A 22,043-nucleotide genomic window follows, 5' to 3' on the forward strand; every position below is an offset into this window, starting at 1 on the left:
TAAAGCCATCTACTTTTGGACAATCTCTCACTCAACCCCAAACAAATGATTGGTCTTAAAGAAAATCAAACAGCTGTAAGTCTGAAATAAGAAGCAGAAAAGGCTGGAGGTGTTCAGCAGGTCAGGCAGAGATGTGGAAAGAGAAAAAAAAGAGTTAACATTTGATGAAGCACAAACAAGAGAAAATCTGTAGATGTTGGAAATCCAAGCGAGGCACACAAAATGCTGGTGGAACTCAGCAGGTCAGGCAACATCTTTGAAAAAGAGTGAACAGTCAACACTTTGGGCCAAGACCCTTCATCAGGACTGGAAGCCAGAGTAAGAATACCTGATGAAGGGTCTTCGACTGGAGACAGTAACTCTGTTTTCCTTCCCATAGATGCTTCCTGACCTGCTGACATTTTCCAATGGGTCTCACTAAATGTTCCCATAAACTCCATTTTACTGGGGAAAGAAGTTTTAGAAATAGGAAGGGCCTTTGTGAGATTTGAAAATGAATCTGTCAAATCAAGGTGGGAGCCAACATGTGGACATGACTGAAGCTGAACAGGATGAAGCCTCGGTTAAACAGCCAATTCCCTCAAGAGACATTGATAAAGAACATTAAATATCAATATGATTCTGACTAGTTCAGCTAAATGTAAGAAGTCAGTCAAAAAGCATTGAAATTGGCTCCTTGGCCTACTGAATCTGCACCAGCCATCAAATACCATTTATAATAATTCTTCATCAATCTCATTTCAGTCTCTTATCATTCCCATCACTCCCTCCCCCACTAATGGGATTCACCACTCACCTACACACTACGGACAATTTCCCACCAACAACCCCCTCACTCCCCCCACCAGGATTCAACCACTCACCTACACACTACGGACAATTCCCCCTCCCCCACGCCAACCCACTCCCTCCACGAGGATTCAACCACTCACCTACACACTACGGACCAATTAACCTGGCAGCCAGCACATCTTTGGGACGTGGGAGGAAATTGAAAATCCAGGTTGTCACTGGGAGAACACGCAAGGTCAGCCCAGGATTGGACACAGGTCCACGTGCTGCTGGTGTACACATGAAAATGCTGTACCTGCTTCCATCACAGCTTTGATCACTTGGTTCTTGCACCACCGCAACCCCCCCCCCCACCACCACTGCTACCCCTGCCTGAAGGTTGCAGGACTCTTACCTCTCAGTGAGAGACAGGGGTAAGACCATAACTTTGCTACATATATATCAAGCCTCTGAAATTTGTTTCCGCTAATTCAGTGGGACTGGATCTCAAAAGGTGGTGCCAGAGAAAGTGGCTGTGGCAGGTGCACTTAAGAAACCCGTGGATAGGTACGTGGAGGAGTAGGGTTTAGAGGGATAGGGGCCAAACCCAGGGAATTGGGACTTGTTGGGTGGCACGATTGTTGCCACGGGGCCTGTACTGTGTTGTACGAGTCTACGGGATCAAAGGTGTCTGCTGAGCACCTGCAAACCAGAACCAAGCTTGCCTCCTGGACTTCCCCACCCTGCCCTCATAACGTGAATCTCTAAAGTCAATTGATAGCCCTGCAGCTCCTTATCAACTGGCCAGTCTATAGTATTGCTTTCTCCCTTGGCAGCAAGAACTAGTTTCCAGTCAGAGCCCTCAGACGTTAAGCGTTTGAGTTGAGCACTGCTGCTAACTAAATCCCAAACAATGCCACCCTTCCACCCAAGGGAGCAGGCCTTCTATTAGCTTGTGCTTTGCCCCACTCACCGTTAGCCAAGCTGATCTATGCAGGACCCTGCACCGACCTTGCCTGGATTTCTGCAATCAAATTCCACAGTTCTGCTGGGGCATCTCCGTTACTAGTCTGGGAAGAAGTGGGACGAAAGTCAAGGCACCAAGCAAGCTGAGCGTGCACGCAGTGGTACCTGTAAACTTGACCGCCGTGATGGAGGAGGAATGTTCGTCCAAGGTCTGGAGCAAGCTGTAGTCATTCTCCGCATCCAGGACATGGATCAGTCGATCCCGGCTGGCAGATGCCAGCAGCTTCATGCCTGCCAGTGGACAAGGAAAATGCATGATCAGGTACAGATGACAGGAATGGTAGGGGCCTGGGTGGGGAAAACGCCCAACAGAGCCGATCTCTAATGTGGTGAAAGGACACAGCTGACAGAGTTGCTGTCTCAGAGATACAGGTCAATCCTGGTGCTGTCTGTGCGGAACCTGCACATTCTCCTTTCTTTTAAAACAAAATATCTTTATTACGAATTCAGTGCTACAATATATACAAACACAATTACTACACAACTACTAGACAAATGACATTAAACTAAAATATTTCCATCTCTATCACTGATGACACTAATCCCCCGCGGTGCCCGAGCTCATTCACTGCTTGGCTTTTCCCAGGTATTCTGGTTCCTCCCACATCCCAGCAGCATGCAGATCGGTAGGTTAACTTAACACTGTAAATTGTCCCTAGTGCGTAGGTGTGTAGGTCTGAAAGAGGAGGGCCGATGAGGAGAACAAAATGGCTTAGAGTAGGATCAGTATGATGAGTGGAAGGGCCTGTTCCCCAGACTCTATTGAAAGCCCTTGGGTTGAACCTGCATCATTCACCACCCTTATCCCTGAACAATTAGGTCAATTACCAACTGCAAGACAAGAGTTTATGGGAATGCGAGAGGGGATGAGTTACAGGGAAAAAATAGGGGAATGGGGAATGGATTTATAGCATTGATCTGAACTTGGCAGAAGCATGACGATGGGTTAACGCCTTATAAGACAATGAATAAACTCTTCTCGGGCTTCCAGCTGGGTACAAGTATCGACTTTATCTGAAGTTTCAATGACAAAATCAGGCATGATGCCTGGACGCGTCTAGCCTGGTGGTATTGCAATGGCCTTAGGATTGACTTTGACAGCACAAAACTACTGTGCCGCACCAATGGATTTTGGGACTACCTGGTGAAGGAAGCCGTTGAAATAAAACTAGAAGAAGAAAAGAATTTGAGCAAAGATGAAGGTCTTGCTCTAAGTAAGAAGTGGAATTCAATTGTAAACAAGGTGAGACATGGAAACCTGATTGGATGAGGACCGGATCAGACTTGGGGACAATCAGAAGGGCCGGATGACAGGGGTATAAATACCACTGGACTAGACATGCCCAGGCATCATCCCTGATGAAGATGGTGGAGTTTGTCATCGAAATGTTGGTTATAATCGATACCTGGACCTGGCTGGAAGTCTGAGAAGAGTTTATCCGTCATATACGCCAGGAAAATACTAGATCCTTTCTCATCGCAAAATATTTCATTGGAGAGTTACCAAACAAAAATGAAAGGACAGCCATTAAAATAATATTACGCAAGGTGATTGAAAACCAACGAGCCAGTCTTCTAGAAGTGAAAGGAGGAGTGATGCTGACGCTTAGGGAGACAATTCCAGTTCTTTGGGTTGCCAGATGTATATCAGCTCAAACCAGGGACGTACCAAAAACCAGAGCTGAACCAGTACTCTTAGCCCAAAGGAAGCATTGTTGCAGGAAAGCAGCATGAATCATCGGGCACCCCCACCACGCATCCCCTCTCACTGCTGCCATCAGAAAGAAGGTACAGGAGCCTCAGGACTTACACCACCAGGTTCAGGAACAGTTATCATCCCTCAGCCATCAGGGGATAACTTCACTTGTCCCATCATTGAAATGTTCCCACAAATGATGAACTCACTTTCGAGGACTCTTCATCTCATGTTCTTGATATTTATTGCATATTTATTTATTATTATTACTTCTTTCTTTTTGTATTTGTACAACTTGTCTTCTGCACACTGGTTGCACGCCCAAGTTGGTGCGGTCTTTCATTGATTCTATTATGGTTATTATTCAATTATGGATGTTTTGAGTATGTCTGCAGGAAAATGAACCTCAGGGTTGTATATGGTGACATAAATGTACTTTGAATATAACGAGGGAGATGCTGGTAAAGGGTAGGGGGAGCAGAGCAGAGGTTATGGGAAGACCTGAACACTCCTTGCAGACCACGTTCACTGAAATACAAGGGGTGAAGGAAGAGAGGGATAATTTTGAGATAGATGTCTGGCAGCAGTTTTCAAATGATTCACTGAGCACAGGAAGCCATCAGCCTCACCACAAGCAGAATGAGCACGGACAGTGAGACAACATGAAGTCCTCAAAAGGTTCTCACCGGTTTCTGGCTTGGAATACTCGAGGCACAGGATCTCGGAGTCGTGGGCCTCAACTTGAAGGAGCTCTTTGAGCAGCTGGAGGTCATGGATCCTGTCAGACACAAGGGAACACCAGTAGATCAATCAGTCCCAAACTACCCCACCAAGAATGCATGGCTGGATGTCGACAATCAAGGTAAACGTGTCAGTCAACCACTCCCCAATTTGACTGTCTGCCTGACCACTGACACCTCATGGCAAAACTTCTATGGAGATTGTGATGGACTCTGAGCCCTTTCACACTCCCTCTAATTCCACTCCGACTCCGCTTCAGCCTTGCGATCCTTTGGTGTTGCATCTTCATTCTGATGTAACACTTCAGTAAATAACCTAATTGCTCAAAAATCCCGAGCACCTGCGGTTGTCTCATCAGTGCTCCGGTTCCCACGCTCTCGAGAAGAGCTCCTATTTCTGTCTGCCATCTTCCTTTGAAACCTAATGGGTCTGTTAGAAAGTTTGTGTTACTGTACTGTGTAACATCAAGAAAAAAGCTGAATGAAAATGTTTCAAGTACTAATTAAAATCCTTTCATCAGGAATATCACTGGAGTCCTAAGAGTGACACGTTAATACAGTTTTAACTGTATCTGGAACTGGTTCTCACACCACTCCATCCCTTTTCATTTAGGACCTCAGTCCTGATGGAAACTCATCTAACTGGGACATTAATTCTCCAGTTCAACAGATGCTGCCTGACCTGCTGAGCATTTCCAAATCATCTGCTCTTACTGTATTTCTGATTTTGGGCTTTTGAAGACTTTTCATAATTTTTATTTTGCTTTGTATTTTTGTAGTGTTCTTTCCTGACCAGCCTAACGATTCTCCCTCAATGCTCTGGTTTCCACTTCCTCGCCATTCGGGAGTTTCTTTCAGTGTTGTCATGGGTTACTGAGCACCCTGATATATTCAAAACCTGCGAAAGTTTCAACGTTTCAACTCAAAGTCTCCCTGAGCACTAATGAGGCTTTCTAAAGCATTGGTCAGACCGCACTTGGAGTATTGAGAGCAGTTTTGAACCCCTTATCTAAGAAAAGCTGTGCTGGCGTTATACAGGATCCAGAGGAGATTCAGGAGAATGATTCCAGGAGGGAGAAGGTTAACGTATGAGGAACATTTGAAGGCTTAGGGCCAGTACTCACTGGAGTGTGTAAGAGTAAGAGGGGATCTCATTAAAAACTATCAAATATTGAAACACCTAGATAGAGTGGAGTTGCAGAGGATGTTTCCTCGACTGAGGGAGTCTGGCATAGCGTCAGAATAGAGGAACGTGGGTGAAGAGGAGTTTCTTCAGTCAGGGGATAGTGAATCTGTAGAATTCATTGCCATGGACAATGGTGCACTGAATATATTTAAAGCAGAGGTTGATAGATTGATTAGTCAGGGCTTCAAAGGTTATGGGGAGAAGGCAGGAGGATGGGGTAGAGAGGGATAATAGATCAGCCATGATGGAATAGCAGAGTAGAGTCGATGGGCTGAATGGCCTGGCTCTGCTCCCATGTTTTATGGTCAAATGACATTATGGTGTATGCTCAAGCTCTTCTTAACATCATCACTTTGTCAAAATCAAAAGCAAATTGGAGAAACTCAGCAAGTCAGGAAGCTGCTGCAGCAGCAGAGGGGACAGTCAATGTTTCTGGTCTGAGAGTGCAGCCGGGCAATGGCAGTACTGAGAGCTAAGGGGATGGGGTAGGGCATGAGATGACAAGTGGTCAGGAGGGGTTATTGTGTCAATGGAGACAGGGAGGAGATCGATGGCAACAAAAGATAGCTGCAGATTATGGATTCTAACCACACACTATACATACAACACAGTCACGTGTGTGTGTGTGTGTGTGTGTGTGTGTGTGTTTTACACTTCTAAAATTCACCCCACTGACCGTAATGGAACTAAGAGATCACTGCATGTTTGGATAATGTAACTCACCCCCCAAATCCACCCCACAATCTCAATAATTCCTAGGATTAAAAAGTTATGAAACCTTTAACACATTTGTGACTAAATACTTAGAAGTTTGTGCCAGGTGTTACCAAATTACTGCCTACCTGCTCTCTGTTTTTCAAACTTAGAAATATTATGCAATATGAATTTTAATAATTATTACCTCTGATCAAGAAAAGCACGTAATATACAGCATACAGATCATTCCTGTAAGTTCAAGGTCTCCTCACTCTGGTCAGACGATTTCAGTACAAACGCACCTGAGTTACAGAGAGGGGTACAGTACACAGACAGCATGGGCTGAGTATCTCTCTGGTTCCATATTGTACACCCAGTGCCAACCTGGCGTACTTCCTTGGCCGAAGGTAACATACCTCAGTGTCCCCACCCGGTCACCAGACGCCATGTGCTGTCCATCGGGGCTCACACACAGTGTCCTGATCCCTGTCTTCAGGTCAGTAGCTTGGGAATCCTGCTTATCAGAACCTCCTACAGAACTGTTCTCCAAATCCAGCAACGCCAACATGTTGGAGTCCATGTAGAGAATTTTCAGCAAATCCTGGGGTTTCGGAAAGAAGAAATTTAGGACATTTGCACACCTCAGTCTGTGCATGCTTGTACACCCAAGTGTGTCCAGTTCTGCACATTTACAAGAATGTAAGGCCTCTGTGCCTCCCTCTGCAATTGGATCCTCGACTTCCTAACCGGAAGACCACAATCTGTGTGGATTGGTGATAACATAGCCTCCTCGCTGACGAACAACACTGGTGCACCTCAGGGGTGTGTGCTTGGCCCACTGCTCTACTCTCTATATACACATGACTGTGTGACTAGGCAGAGCTCAAATACTATCTACAAATTTGCCAAAAATACAACCATTGTTGGGGGAATCTCAGGCGGTGATGAGAGGGCATACAGGAGTGAGATATGCAAACTAGTGGAATGTTGCCACAGCAACAACCTGGCACTCAACATCAGTAAGCCGAAAGAGCTGACTGTGGACTTCAGGAAGGGTAAGACGAAGGAACACATATCAATCCTTATAGAGGGATCAGAAGAGGAGAATGTGAGCAGTTTCAAATTCTGTGTGTCAAAATCTCTGAGGATCTAACCTTGTCCCAACATATCGATGTAGTTATAAAGAAGGCAAGACAGCAGCTACTTTATTAGGAGTTTGAAGAGATATGGCATGTCAACAAATACACTCAAAAACTTCTATAGTTGCTCCGTGGAGAGCATTCTGACAGGCTGCATCACTGTCTGGTATGGAGGGGCTACTGCACAGGACCGAAAGAAGCTGCAGAGGGTTGTAAATCTAGTCAGCTCCATCTTGGGCACTAGCCTACAAACTACCCAGGAGATCTTTAGGGAGCAGTGCTTCAGAAAGGCAGCGTCCATTATTAAGGCTCCCCAGCACCCAGGGCATGCCCTTTTCTCACTGTTACCATCAAGTAGGAGGTACAGAAGCCTGAAGGCACACACTCAGCGATTCAGGACCAGCTTCTTCCCCTCTGCCATCCGACTCCTAAATGAACATTGAATCTTTGGACGCTACCTCACCATTTAATATACAGTATTTCTGTTTTTGAACATTTTTAAAAATCTATTCAATATACATATACTGTAATTGATTTACTTACTAACTTACTTTCTATTTATTTATTTATTCATTCATTAATTCATTCATTCACTCATTCATTCTGCTAGATTATGTATTGCATTGAACTGCTGCTGCTAAGTTAACAAATTTCACGTCACATGCCGGTGATAATAAACCTGATTCTGGTTCTGAGTCTGACTCTTTTAAATCTGAGTGCAAGCATACTTGCATACAAGTGTCCAAGTGCCTCTGCATATTTGCAAATGAGCTCATATCTATAAATACGCCAGCGAGTGCAACTGAACGTTGACTAGTGTTCAAACCTGAATGAGCATGAGTAAATGCAACTCTCTTCAATTACCTGTTCAAATTTGTACATCTGTTCAATCCATCAATTATCTGCAAATTTACAAGTGCATTCAGATTTATGAATTTCAAATGAATCTCTGCATACGTACAAACACCTCCACTATATACACGTCCACAAATGACTGCATGTCTGATATGTGTACATAAAGGTGCACAAAATGAAAATGCAAGACTGAGAATATGGAAGAATATCCGCCATCAGGTGGAAGGTACAGGAGCCTCAGGACTCTCACCACCGGGTCCAAGAACAGTTACTACCCCTCAACCATCGCGCTCTTGAACACTCATTCTACTTCGAGTGTTTCCACAACTGATAATCTCACTTTAAGGACTCTGTATCTCATTACTTTATGTTATTTTATGCTCGTTATTTATTGCTGTTTATTTGAACCTGCATTTGCAGAGTTTGTTGTTCATCGATCCTGTTCACAGGTCTTCTACAGATTTACTGAAGATGCCCGCAGGAAATAGAATCTCAGGGCTGTATGTGGTGACGTATGTGTACTCCGATTAATACATTTTACTTTGAACCGTGAAGATTTGGAATGTCCAGAGCCCTTTCTTGAGCGAAGTAATCTGAAATGTGTGTGACCCCCCCTCTGTAAACACTGGACTGTGGCCAAACAAGACGTCACTTAAAGCAATTAAATAATACCGTGGTAACCTGCCATGCTGCAGCTGGTTGGCAAATCAGTGTTGACCACTGAGGAAAACTCAACCCCTTTTATCCAAAGTGGAGCTATGGGACCTTTTATGTCCATTAGTGGGAGCAAATTATCTAATTAATGCCACCTATTATTAGATCAACCCAAAGATGTGCTGGGCTGTTCACTTAAAACATTTCAGAAGCATTTATTGGAAAGGAATATGAACATGTGATCCTTTGAACCTTTTCCTGTAGTCCCACCAGTCATGGTTGATCTGTAAAACTTTAATATCTATGTCTGATTAAAAAAATTATCAAAACCCGGAAACATTCCTTGGCCACGGTGGTCAACTGAAGGGTATGGTGGTGCTGTGGTGGTTAAGGAACCACTAATGACAGGAAATGCCATGAATACTGAGAGTCAATACTTCATGTCAGTGATCATTCACAGCATAGCCAAGGCTAACAACAACCTTGGCTCCATTGGGTTGTTATAAGATCTATCTGGTTCACTAGCATAGTTGAGAGGAAGGACTCTTCAGTCTCTCTGTAGTCATCCCATTACATATAGACCATGACAGCACAGTACAGTCCCTTCATCCCAAACCTTTTAAACTATTCTAAGATCAGCCTAACCCTTCCCTCCAAAACACCCCTCCATTCTTCCATCATCCATGAGTCAACCTAAGATTTCCTAAATATCCCTGATCTACCGCTGACTCTGACGGGGCATTTCACTCTCTTTGTAAAATTCCTATCCCTGACATCCTCCCTGTACTTTCCTCCAATCAGCTTAAAATTATGCCCCCATTTCCATACCGGGGGAAAAAAGTCTTTGGCTATCCACTTGATCTACACCTCCCACAATCTTGTACACCTCTATCAACTCACCTCTCACCCTCTTTAGCTGCAGAGAGAAAAACCCTAGTTTGCTCAACCTATCCTCATAGGATATGCTCTGTAATCGTGGCAGTGTCTTGGTAAATCTCCCCTGCATCCTTTCTAAAGTTCCCACGCCCTTCCATTAACACAATACTCCAAGTGTGATCTAACCAGGGTTTTACAGTATGGCTCTTGAAGTCAATGCCCTGGCCAATAAAGACCAATATACCATACGCCTTCCTAACCATCCTATCAACTTGCGTGGCAACTATGGATGTCAACCCTATATCCCTTTGCTCCTCCACACTGCGAAGAATTCTGTCATTAACGCTATGTTCTGCCTTTAAATTTGACCTTCCAGTGTGAATCATTTCACACTCTTCCAGGTTGAGCTCCACCTGCCACTTCTCAGCCCAGCTCTGCATCTTGTCAATGTCCCGCTGTAACCTTCTACGCTACCCACAACTCCACCAACCTTTGCGTCATCTGCAAACTTATTACTCCATCTAAGTCAGTTATAAAAATGGCAAAGAGCAGGGGTCCCAGAACAGACCCCTGTGTAACACCACTAGTCACCAGGAGTTCAGGGGTAACTACAGACTGCTGGTCTACCCATCAATACTTGATCCTGGGAAATGAATTTGAAACAGCATCAACGATGTATTGGGGGGACAGAGGTTCCACACTAGTCCTGCGAGGGTGGTCTGTACTGATATTATCACTCAATAGCTTCTTACTTTAAGACCCTGAGTACAATTCTGAGTTTAAATAATCAAAGGAAATTAGGAAGGATTGAGGAACAAACCAAAACATGGACTTGGAGCTCAGGGAATTATAATTGCTTCCAAACTGTTTGATTGCAGAGCAAGTACTCAGGACTTGGGTGGGCCATTATCCTGCTAGATTTTAGCTGAGTGGTGTGTGTGGTACTGAATGAAAGAGACTGTCACTCAAAGTGTTCAGTCCCAACTTGGCATCCTGCAATCTGTAGCCAGGTTGTGGAGAACAGATCTCAGTAGGACAGCTAATTGTCCGGAGTTGAAGGGGACTGGTGGCACACTTACATTGCTTATCATGTTCCGATGCAGCAAGGTCCCGTGACTGCTGGAGCTCTCGGTGTTCCAGAGTCGGAGGGTGTTGTCGGATGAGCAGGTGATGAAGGAGCACGGTGGTAAGCATGCCCGATTACTGTCCTCTACCTCCGGGTAAACCTGACAAGAACGTATGAACATAGGAAAACAGGCGCAGGAATAGGCCGCATCTCTTTAAGCCTACCTAGTCGTCCAACAGGATCATGCCTGATCACACCAAGCACCATCTACAGTGCCAGTTCCCCACAGCCCTCGCTTCCCCGAACTTCCAAGTATTTGTATCATTCTTCTTTAAGTGATCTAGCCTCCATAAACTTCCGGAATAGAAAATTCCAGAGATTCACCACCAAGTATGAGAAAAAGCTCCTACACACACAGTTTTAAATGACCAACTCTTAATCTCCTTCGAGATTAACGCCAGAGAGGAAATCTTGATGCTTACTGCATTGTGTCCCCTCAGGATCATACATGTATTCAACTAGATCACCCAGCCTGCTTCTAAACTCCAGAGAATGGAGAGAAATTTTTTTTTAGCCACTCGTGATAGGACAGCCCTCTCATCACGAGAATTGGCCACTGTCTGTATTTTGGACTGACTCTAATGCTAACAGGGTCAATCTCCTTTGGACTGACTAAAGGTCCCATATTCTATTATGGATGTGCTCTTCCAGATCCGACATTGATTGGTTCCCTAACTTCTATGGAGGGATGTTGATCCCAGGTTTTCCTGACGTAGTCTCACCTCCACACTCCAAACACACGATGCATGGTAGAGGGCAGAGTACACTTTCCCAACTTTTTTAATGTCCTTCACGTCCCACACATACAGACTGTGGTCATTGTACACACACGATAGCCAGCGGTTTGTAGGGTCGAAGGTCAGTGCGATGGTATCTGGGTACTTGACATCTGCTCTATTTGTGAATAGATGGCTGAGGGAGAAAGAAAATTCTGTTAACAAAACAACGACCGCAGAGGAGGAGGATCCTCTCATAGCTCTGAAGGCATGCAAACTAACCCACAGACTGCCCTCCTGAGGAAACTTTGGGTGAGCTCTGAAGTCTGGAAAGTTAAACCTCCCATTTTGAATCTCCCTTTCTCAAAACTACTCTCAGTCAATTGGGAAGCTGGAGAAACTGGTCTCGGTGGAGTGATGGAAGCCTGTGACTGACATGGTAAGTCCAGCACAATAGTCTGTGAGTTTACGGGTGACCTGAGCCCTAGGTCTAGCCCATGCTAACTGATCACAACTGGGTCAGCTGTTGGGAGGTAAACGGTGAGGAGGGTTGACAAAGGATGAGCAGAGTCCAGATCAGCTGGAAGTACATGAAGGTTGGAGTTTCATCTGGACAGGTGTGAAGTGTTGCACTTTGAGATGTCAACTGACAGAGGAAAGCACGTAGTAAATGGCACGGCACTTCAGAACATTGACGCAGAGGGATGTCAGGGTCCTTGACAGTGGAAGATGCACTACACTTGCTTTCATTAGCAGGGCAATGTGTAGAACCGTTGGGAAGTCATGATACAGCTGGATAAAAAGATGCTTTGGTTACACTCGGGGCACAGTGCAGAGTCTGGTCACCACATTTCATGAAGGAGGCTTCAGAGAAGGTGCAAAAGAGGTCCATCAGGATGCTCAAGCAACACACACAAAATGCTGGTGGAACACAGCAGGCCAGGCAGCATCTATAGGAAGAAGCACTGTCGACGTTTCGGGCCGAGACCCTTCGTCAGGATCTGACGTCTTGGCATATTGGCACCAGCATATTGTGTGTGTTGCTTAAATTCCCAGCATCTGCAGATTTCGTGTTTGCATCAGGGTGCTGGGGGGGGGGGGGGAGGGTGGGATGGACAAATTTGGATCATTTTCCCTGGAGTGCTGGAGGCTGAGGGAGCAACTTGACAGAAGTGTATAAACTTATGAGCAGTACAGATAGGGTAGGTTGAGACTAGTGGAAATATTTGAAGGTATAGCTTTAAAGTGAAAGTGGTAAGTTTAAAGAAGTTGGCGAGGCAAGTTTTTTTGTAACTGGGAGAATGTTAAGTGTCTGGAACTCATTGCCAAGGGAGGTGGTGGAAATCGATATGATAGCAACGTTTAAGAGATATTTAGATAGGTACATCAACAGACAGAGAATGGATGGATATTGACCATGAGTAGTTTAAATTTACTCCATATAACCATATAACAATTACAGCACGAGAACAGGCCATCTCAGCCCTTCTAGTCCGTGCCGAACACTTACTCTGACCTAGTCTCACTGACCTGCATTCAGCCCATAACTCTCCATTCCTTTCCTGTCCATATACCTATCCAATTTTGCTTTAAATGACAATATCGAACCTGCCTCTACCACTTCTACTGGAAGTTCATTCCACACAGCTACCACTCTCTGAGTAAAGAAATTCCCCCTCATGTTACCCTTAAACTTTTGCCCCCTAACTCTCAACTCATGTCCTCTTGTTTGAATCTCCCCTACTCTCAATGGAAAAAGCCTATCCACGTCAACTATCTATCCCCCTCATAATTTTAAATACCTCTATCAAGACCCCCTCAACCTTCTATGCTCCAAAGAATAAAGACCTAACTTGCTCAACCTTTCCCTGTAACTTAGGTGCTGAAACCCAGGTAACATTCTAGTAGATCTTCTCTATACTCTCTCTATTTTGTTGACATCTTTCCTATGATTCGGTGACCAGAACTGTACACAAAACTCTAAATTTGGCCTTACCAATGCCTTGTACAATTTTAACATTACATCCCAACTCTGATACTCAATGCTCTGATTTATAAAGGCCAGCATACCAAAAGCTTTCTTCACCACCCTATCCACATGAGATTCCACCTTCAGGGAACTATGCACCATTATTTCTAGATCACTCTGTTCTACTGCATTCTTCAATGCCCTGCCATTTACCATGTATATCCTATTTGGATTATTCCTACCAAAATGTAGCATCATGGTCAATGAAAAGCCTGCTCCTGTATTGTACAGCTAAGTGTTTAACATTCTGTGTTTCAATTTCCACGTGGAGGTGATGCTACAAGAGAGGGTTCTCCTATCTGGTCCCTTTTCAGATTCAGATTCAGTTTATTGTCATTTAGAAACCACAAATGCAATGCAGTTAAAAAATGAGACAACGTTCCTCCAGAATGATATCACAAAAGCATATGACAAAACAGACTACACCAGAAAATCCACATAACGTTTGGCAATCCCCAATCCAGAGTCCAGAGAGGCTGCTGCGAATTAATATCTCGCTATCATCTTAGCGCGTTCCCCGGAAAGGAGCTCCACAAACAAGACCGAAAACTAAAGCTACAAGAACTGCACAAAACCACATAGTTACAATATGTTGAATTGATTAAAAAAAAAACAGACTATGGGCACAGCAAAGATAGTCCAAAGATGTTAAAGGACTGTAAGTTCCCTGCTCCTCCTAAACCCAACTAACCTCCTTTTAGACTATCTGTGCTAACTTCTTCTTTTATTCTTTCTCTTCTAATATTTATATCTGTGTACTTGTAATGCTGCTATGACACTGTAATGTCCTTTGAGATCAATTATCTATCTATCTGTCCATTCCCACCAGTTGGCCCCACAATTCTATCTCCCATATGCATTCTAGGGGCAGTTTACAGTGGTCAGTTAGCCTACCAAACCACACACCTTTGGGATTTGGGACGAACAGGAGCAGGGAGAATGTATAAGTGCCGCCCGGACAGATTCAGAGAGACACAGGAGACTGGAATCAGGAGCCACACACACACCGCTGGTGGAACTCAGTGCACTGCTCAGTTCCTCCTGAAGTTTCTTTTATTGCTCCAGTTCGAACCAGAGTTCAGGATTTAAAGTTTCCTTTATTGCTTCAGTTCGAACCAGAGCTCAGGATTTAAAGTTTCTTTTATTGCTCCAGTTCGAACCAGAGCTCAGGATTTAAAGTTTCTTTTATTGCTCCAGTTCGAACCAGAGCTCAGGATTTAAAGTTTCTTTTATTGCTCCAGTTCGAACCAGAGCTCAGGGTTTAAAGTTTCCTTTGTTGCTCCAGTTCGAACCAGAGCACAGGATTTAAAGTTTGTTTTATTGCCTCCAGTTCGAACCACAGCTCAGGATTTAACCCAGGTCACAAAAACGCTGGGGCAGCAGAACTACCCACTACATCACTACGTCATAATTTAAAATGAAAATCGGGGAAAGGAAGGATTGACTCAGCAGCAATATACCTCCTGGTCAACACTGCCTCTCTGGTATAAATTCAAAGGGTACACAGGCATTTCTAGCAAAGTCAACCCTCCAACCAGTTCCTCCTTTAGCTGACATTGACGCATTAATTATGGCAACCAGTCTACGAAAGACCCAGACGTGAGCCCAGGGAAGTCCTGAGCTCAGGGAAATGTAAGTTCAGTGACAGGGGGAAGTTGGGGGCAGGACCCATTTATTACAGCACTTCCAGGAAATAAAAAAAACAGCAACATGATCAAAGGTTTGTTGCTCCTTTAATGATACCAGTTCCGCAGTGCTTACTTCCCTTTAAGAGCTGACTGCCTCCTGTGCGAAGTCAAGCCTCGAATAATTCTGTGACATGTTTGTCTACAACCATGAACAGATTTCCTTGTGCCGGAGCCAAATGCCAACAAGCCCACTCCCTCATCACATGCTGACAGCAGCCACACTGGAACAAGCAGCGGATTCATCGTTCACTATGCGTGCATTGTTTAATTGCAAGATCCACCAGCAGGGAAACACAAAACCTTGGGCAAAACCCCCCACACCTAAAGGCTCAGCACTGCCCGAGCATCTACTCAGGGGAGGGCTTGCCAGTGCTGGTGTCCTCTTTCCAGCCCAACTTCACAGCTGGAGCAGTGGCAGGGTGCTGCGATTAGTCCGAGTACTGTGAGCAGGGAGGAGTAATTAGATGAGGGGGAGAAGTCCCTCTTCTCATTACTCCTCTCCACCACACTGGCTACAGCAAAAGCATGACATAAACTGCCTGAGTTTATTAAGCTCCATTAGGGCAGCTCCAACAGAAACTAAGCACATCCCTCCAACTCTGAATGTCTTACTGTAATCGAAGGGCCATGCAGCCCACCTGTGCACAGCAAGGTCATTTGGAGAGCAACTGTAAAATGATCATAAAACTGGTGACTGGATGAATATCGGGCAGGACACTGAGCTAACTCCACAGCACATCTATCAGACGACTCTCATGTGCATCTCCCACTGATCATCTCTCTAGATGGGGCATCTCCCCCCCCCATTGTCTCTCTAGATGGGGCATCTCCCTCCGATTGTCTCTAGATGGGGCATCTCCCTCTGATTGTCTCTCTAGATGGGTCATCTCCCTCTGATTGTCTCTCTAGATGGGGCATCTCCTTCTGATCACCTCTCTAGATGGGGCATCTCCCTCCGATTGTCTCTAGATGGGGCATCTCCCTCCGATCGTCTCTCTAGATGGGGCATCTCCAATTGTCTCTCTATATGGGGCATCTCCGATTGTCTCTAGATGGGGCATCTCCCTCCGATTGTCTCTAGATGGGGCATCTCCCCCCCCATTGTCTCTCTAGATGGGGCATCTCCGATTGTCTCTAGATGGGGCCTCTCCCTCTGATTGTCTCTCTAGATGGGGCATCTCCCTCTGATTGTCTCTCTAGATGGGGCATCTCCTTCTGATCACCTCTCTAGATGGGGCATCTCCCTCCGATTGTCTCTAGATGGGGCATCTCCCTCCGATTGTCTCTCTAGATGGGGCATCTCCAATTGTCTCTCTAGATGGGGCATCTCCCTCCGATTGTCTCTCTAGATGGGGCATCTCCAATTGTCTCTCTAGATGGGGCATCTCCTTCCGATTGTCTCTCTAGATGGGGCATCTCCTTCCGATTGTCTCTCTAGATGGGGCATCTCCCTCTGATCATCTCTCTAGATGGGGCATCTCCCTCCGATTGTCTCTCTCGATGGGGCATCTCCCTCCGATTGTCTCTCTAGATGGGGCATCTCCCTCCGATTGTTCTCTAGATGGGGCATCTCCCTCCGATTGTCTCTCTCGATGGGGCATCTCCCTCCGATTGTCTCTCTAGATGGGGCATCTCCTTCTGATCATCTCTCTAGATGGGGCATCTCCCTCCGATTGTCTCTCTAGATGGGGCATCTCCCTCCGATTGTTCTCTAGATGGGGCATCTCCGATTGTCTCTCTAGATGGGGCATCTCCAATTGTCTCTCTAGATGGGGCATCTCCTTCCGATTGTCTCTCTAGATGGGGCATCTCCCTCTGATCATCTCTCTAGATGGGGCATCTCCCTCCGATTGTCTCTCTAGATGGGGCATCTCCCTCCGATTGTTCTCTAGATGGGGCATCTCCGATTGTCTCTCTAGATGGGGCATCTCCCTCTGATTGTCTCTCTAGATGGGGCATCTCCCTCCGATTGTCTCTCTCGATGGGGCATCTCCCTCCAATTGTCTCTCTAGATGGGGCATCTCCCTCCGATTGTTCTCTAGATGGGGCATCTCCGATTGTCTCTCTAGATGGGGCATCTCCCTCTGGTTGTCTCTCTAGATGGGGCATCTATCATCAATCATCTTCCTAGATGGGGCATCTCCCACCAATCACCCCTCTAGATGGGGCATCTCCCACCAATCATCTCTCTAGATGGGGTATTTCCTATTATCTCTCTACCTTTGTGTTGTCATGTTGTCATTATATCTCTTCCTTTTTTGTATATTTGTTGTTATCTCTATTGTGTATTCCCAGCTGTATCACAACATGTAAAATGTTGTCCTTTTGTTAACCTGTACACCTGACATCACAATAATGTATCTCACCCCCTATTGGAGTATAAAAGTTGCATTGTTTGCTGTGTAACCAAAACTATGTAGTCAGCTTTGAGTTTGCTATTTGCTATGCATGTATCCAATTTAGTAGGAGAATGAAATCTTAAGAATGTAGAAGACAATGTTGTGTTAATGAGAGGTAGCTAAAGAGATGTAGATTAGAACATGATTAAGTCAATGGGTAGAAACAATAGTTTCGGATCTACTTGTGATACACAACAGTAGACCGATTGGATATGCTAATACAACTAAACCAGGAGATTGCTATAAAAAATGCTATGTACAAGGATCGGTGGGCAATCAGTGACCAGTTCAATGACTGTCTCAGCTTTGATTTGCAAATTAAAGTTTAACCCTTCTTGAAGAATCTTCTGCGTCTCCTGGCTGTTTGTGGGGCACGAGAAACCACGACACCCTGTGCAGTGATTTTCAATCACTGCCCTCATTGGTGTGATTTCGTGCACTGATTCACGTTGCTTACCTTCAGCACGGATGGGTTGGGTGAAAGGACGTTTCTGTGCAGTGCGGGCCTACGAATCTCTGATGCTGCCCACTTGCTTTCCCACTGACTATTCGTCACCATCTTTCATTAAATTGTTCTGTGAGAATCTCACTTGGTGTTGCTGTCCTAGTGTCAGGGTGCCTACACATATATGTACACTTACGCACAATGTAAGATTGTGCAGGTGTGTGTGTGTGTGTGTGTGTGTGTGTGTGTGTGTGTGTGTGTGTGTGTGTAATGGGCAGCTTGAAGTATCAATTCCTGTGACATTGTTTAACAGGATTTTGTTTCACAAGTATCAGCAGAATGGATTGCTTGTCAGTTTAGCAAGCAATTCTTTTACATGGCCTCCTCCGGTGAGACTGCCTGCCATTCTTCAGAAACATTGGTGTCTGATTACTGTGAGAAGGACAAATGTAAACAAGTTTCTTTTATTCAAGACTGCCTGACCACTTGAATTTATCAATATTTACAGAAACATGTTTGGATGTGTGGGGTGTCCATCACTCGGGCAACCATAAACTGGGGAGGGTCCAAGTGATTTCATGCACTGATGTGTGTGCCTCCCCACCTGACTGACAGCCACTGAGTGACCTGCATGGCCGGTCAGTTCATTTAACCTCCTGTGAAACTTTTGCTGAACCGAGTGACAGTGTTGTGAACAGGTTGGAGCCACTTACTCATACTGAGGGGAAGCTCTCTCACTGTCTCACCTCTGCCAGACCAAACCCCATCAACCCCACCCAACCCATCAGCACCCTCACCCACTCCCCAAACATCACCTCAGTCAAATGTCCAACATTCCCAACCCAACACAAGACACCTCTGCAACTCAATCCTACAGGCACCACAATTTCACCAGCTTTTAAACAAGCTCCACCCCACCAATGCCCAGAACTCCCACCAACCCCAACCCTTTACTCTCAAACAACCCCACCCACATCTCCCACCAACCCCAACCCTTTACTCTCAAACATCCCCACCCACCCTGCCGAACCACTAACATATTGATTTATTGATTGATTGAGATACAGTGTAGAAAAGGCCCTTTGAGCCACGTTGCCCAGAAATCCCCCAATTTAACCCTAGCCTAACCACGGGACAACTTACAACGACCAATTAACCTAACAACCGGTCGCACCCGGAGAAAACCCACATGGTCATGGGGAGAACGTACAAGCTGGTTACCGGCAGCAGTGGGAACTGAACTCGTATCACCTGTACTGTAAAGCTTTGCGCTAACCACTAGGCTACTGTGCCACCCCTCCCTCCTTCCCCACCATTATGCCACCCCCCACACAACACACTACCAGTTTCCCAAGGCACCCCTCTACGCAGCTACGTCCATCTTTCCCCCATTAACCAACCCTTCCCAACTGCCATCCCATAGACCAGTTAACTCCACCTCAGTCTGGCAGTTTCTCCACCCAACCACCCTGGACTGCCTCACACCATCCCCCAAGCCACCCAGTGCCCCACTGCCCAGTCTAGACCTCACCTGGGCTCCGTGGCAGCTGCGATGTCCATACCCAGGTAGTGGGGCCTGGGCATGGTGGCAATGAAGTGAAGGTTGGTGGAGTTGAACAGCCGTACTGTGCCGTCCGCGCAGCCGCAGAAGATGAAGTCCTCATTGACTGACAAGCAATTGGCCATTGCAGTCTGTGCAAAAGGCAAGGTATCAAAATTACACTGGTACCAGATTCCTTGCAGTTTTGTTCTAGGTTAAAAATAAATACTTTTCACAGTTGACTTCTTCCTGGAGAACTCCCCCCACAAAAATTTTGACAAAAAAAACTTATTTTGCTGCTGATCATGCATTTCCCTTTTCCAAATGAATTCTCCCACTCTATCTCTGTGGGTTGACTGAGACAGCCAGGGTGAGTGTGGGGTGTAGAGAACTACTTTTTGACTGGAACTGTTTGAAGTTACGGAACATTGATGCCGAGGTTAGTCTGCTCCAGGAGATAAACGGGAAGAATCTGAAGTTCAAAGGGCAATAATGTGCTTGGGAGGAGAGCAACACAAATGTGGCCACCAAGAACTGGAGTAATAACGTAAGGCACAGTTATTGGGATTAGTAACTAAGGTGATCTGGTTTATTTTACTTGCAAGGAGTCTGAGAGACTGCCTCGAGGCAAACTGTTCAGCACAGTGGGAGGCATAATTAGCTAGGGAGATGCTCAGATAAAAATGGCCGTGTAAGGAATCAAAAAGAACTGCTATGCTCTGGGGAATTGAGAAGTGGGTTGTAGCCTTAGTGATTTAAAAGCCGCTGAGCTGGAAAGAAACTGGAAGATTCTGTGAAAAGATCCAAAATAGGCAATGCATAGTTGTGTCAAAGCTTTTTTAAAAATTATCTAACAATTCTTAGCCTTGTAACTCTGCCTGGACAGGTTGTCAATAAGTTCACACAGGATGAAAGAACAGGATAAAGGAAGAGGTCCCACCCCTAAGAACACTCACACATCAAAACTAAATTTCCTGCAGACCAGCAACTTTCCTTTCATGCCTGTGAACCATCAACACACAACAAACTAAGTTCCCCCTTTCCTGCCCCTTTCCATCCAGCCCTGTAGTACTTGGGTAAACCCTGTAGACTCTGACTCAGCAGTGGATACAGATTTATCCTAGCAACTAAGTGATGTAGGGGAGGGGCGGGTTGGGGAAAGCATGAGGGTGGAGATGGGAGGTTTTCATCCCTCTCCAGCTGAAAGGGTAGCACGAAGGTACAGGTGGCCTCCTGCGGATTCCGTGCAGGTGCTTCCGACTGCGTCTTTCAGCAAAGGGAGAGGTCGAAGTGTTTTAAGCCGTGCTTTGTGCGATTATGTAAAACACTGAGAACTGACTGGTTAAACGTTCCTCTGGCAGTCATTGGGAAGCTCTTTCCCTTCCATACTAACATGAAAATGAATGAACAGCACCAATTGTGATATCGCTGAAGGCTACTCACAGCTTCTCCCTCTCCCTCACTAAAGAGCCTCCAGCTCTCCCTCCAGGGGTCAGGTAAAAATGAATGAGGCCATGGCATGCCTAGTATCTCAGGTGAGATTCAGAGTGGGCTGGAGAAGGCAGCCCTAGTCCGTACGTGTGTCACAGCTTGCCTCACCTGCTTCTGAGTATCACAGGCAGAGACGTGCCCCAGAGTTTGCTGGCCTTGATGGATGCTTGACCTACAAACTGGAGAAATCCCTTCCCCAGCATGTCTACCTATTCCTGCTGGGTATTGCGTGCCTGCATTCTATACCTTCCCCTGTTTAATTCCTTCGTGTGCGCTGACCCACGATGCCAAACTGATTCAGTGCCTTTGGAAAGGGAGCGAAGTCACACGTCTGGGAGCTAAACAGCCAGCATGATCAAAGATCCCACCCACACCGGACACTCTCTCTTTCCCTCCTTCCACCAGACTTAAGGCACAAAAGCCTGAAACCACCATCCTTGGCCACTATCCTGTGTAAACCCTCTCTCTGTAGGAATGAAACGAGAGACTGGTGGCTCTCATAGCTCTCTGGAGATCCCATCAGGCACTTTCATCCCAGTCCCTAATGCACCTGCAAACACTCCAGTACTGCAAATGAACTGGGAAGTTAGCACAAGAGGCCGGCAGATGTTTAAAGAACAGGCCATCTAACTCAAGCTGCCTCTGAATCAACAGTCACCCTCCATTGCCTTTTACCCGACACACCTTCCCTTTATCCATCTCTTGTTTAAAAGCTGTACTCTCTCAGGCGCTGCAACTGCCAGCTTGCTGCGGGACAAATGAAGCCCTGCTGACGTTGCCCAAGGACTGAGAGCTCAGCCCCTCAGAACGTCACAGTCAACCTGGCGAGGAGAGGGGCTCTGCAGATTAGGGCCATCATCACCAAACGTGACTGATGAAAATCAGAACTGTCTAGGAGCCCAGAGATTTTGGAATGGATCAGACGGCAGAAACAGGGAGAGGCAAGGCTCTGCAGAGATTTGAAAATAAA

At 45.8% G+C, this 22,043-nt stretch overlaps 1 protein-coding gene across 1 annotated transcript in view; it reads right to left on the minus strand.

Annotated features, from left to right (window-relative positions):
- mapkbp1 (mitogen-activated protein kinase binding protein 1) overlaps positions 1 to 22,043 on the minus strand; it is a 267,966-nt gene that overhangs the window by 50,047 nt on the left and 195,876 nt on the right. Inside the window, exons 8-13 of the mRNA XM_059953648.1 lie at positions 19,574 to 19,734; positions 11,488 to 11,677; positions 10,719 to 10,865; positions 6,532 to 6,716; positions 4,180 to 4,271; positions 1,903 to 2,028 (exon numbers count right to left, since the gene is read on the minus strand). Coding sequence (XP_059809631.1) covers positions 1,903 to 2,028; positions 4,180 to 4,271; positions 6,532 to 6,716; positions 10,719 to 10,865; positions 11,488 to 11,677; positions 19,574 to 19,734 — 901 coding nt within the window. The remainder of the gene's footprint in view (positions 1 to 1,902; positions 2,029 to 4,179; positions 4,272 to 6,531; positions 6,717 to 10,718; positions 10,866 to 11,487; positions 11,678 to 19,573; positions 19,735 to 22,043) is intronic.

Source organism: Hypanus sabinus, chromosome 2, assembly GCF_030144855.1.
Source record: "Hypanus sabinus isolate sHypSab1 chromosome 2, sHypSab1.hap1, whole genome shotgun sequence".
Classification (NCBI taxonomy): Eukaryota; Metazoa; Chordata; class Chondrichthyes; order Myliobatiformes; family Dasyatidae; genus Hypanus; species Hypanus sabinus.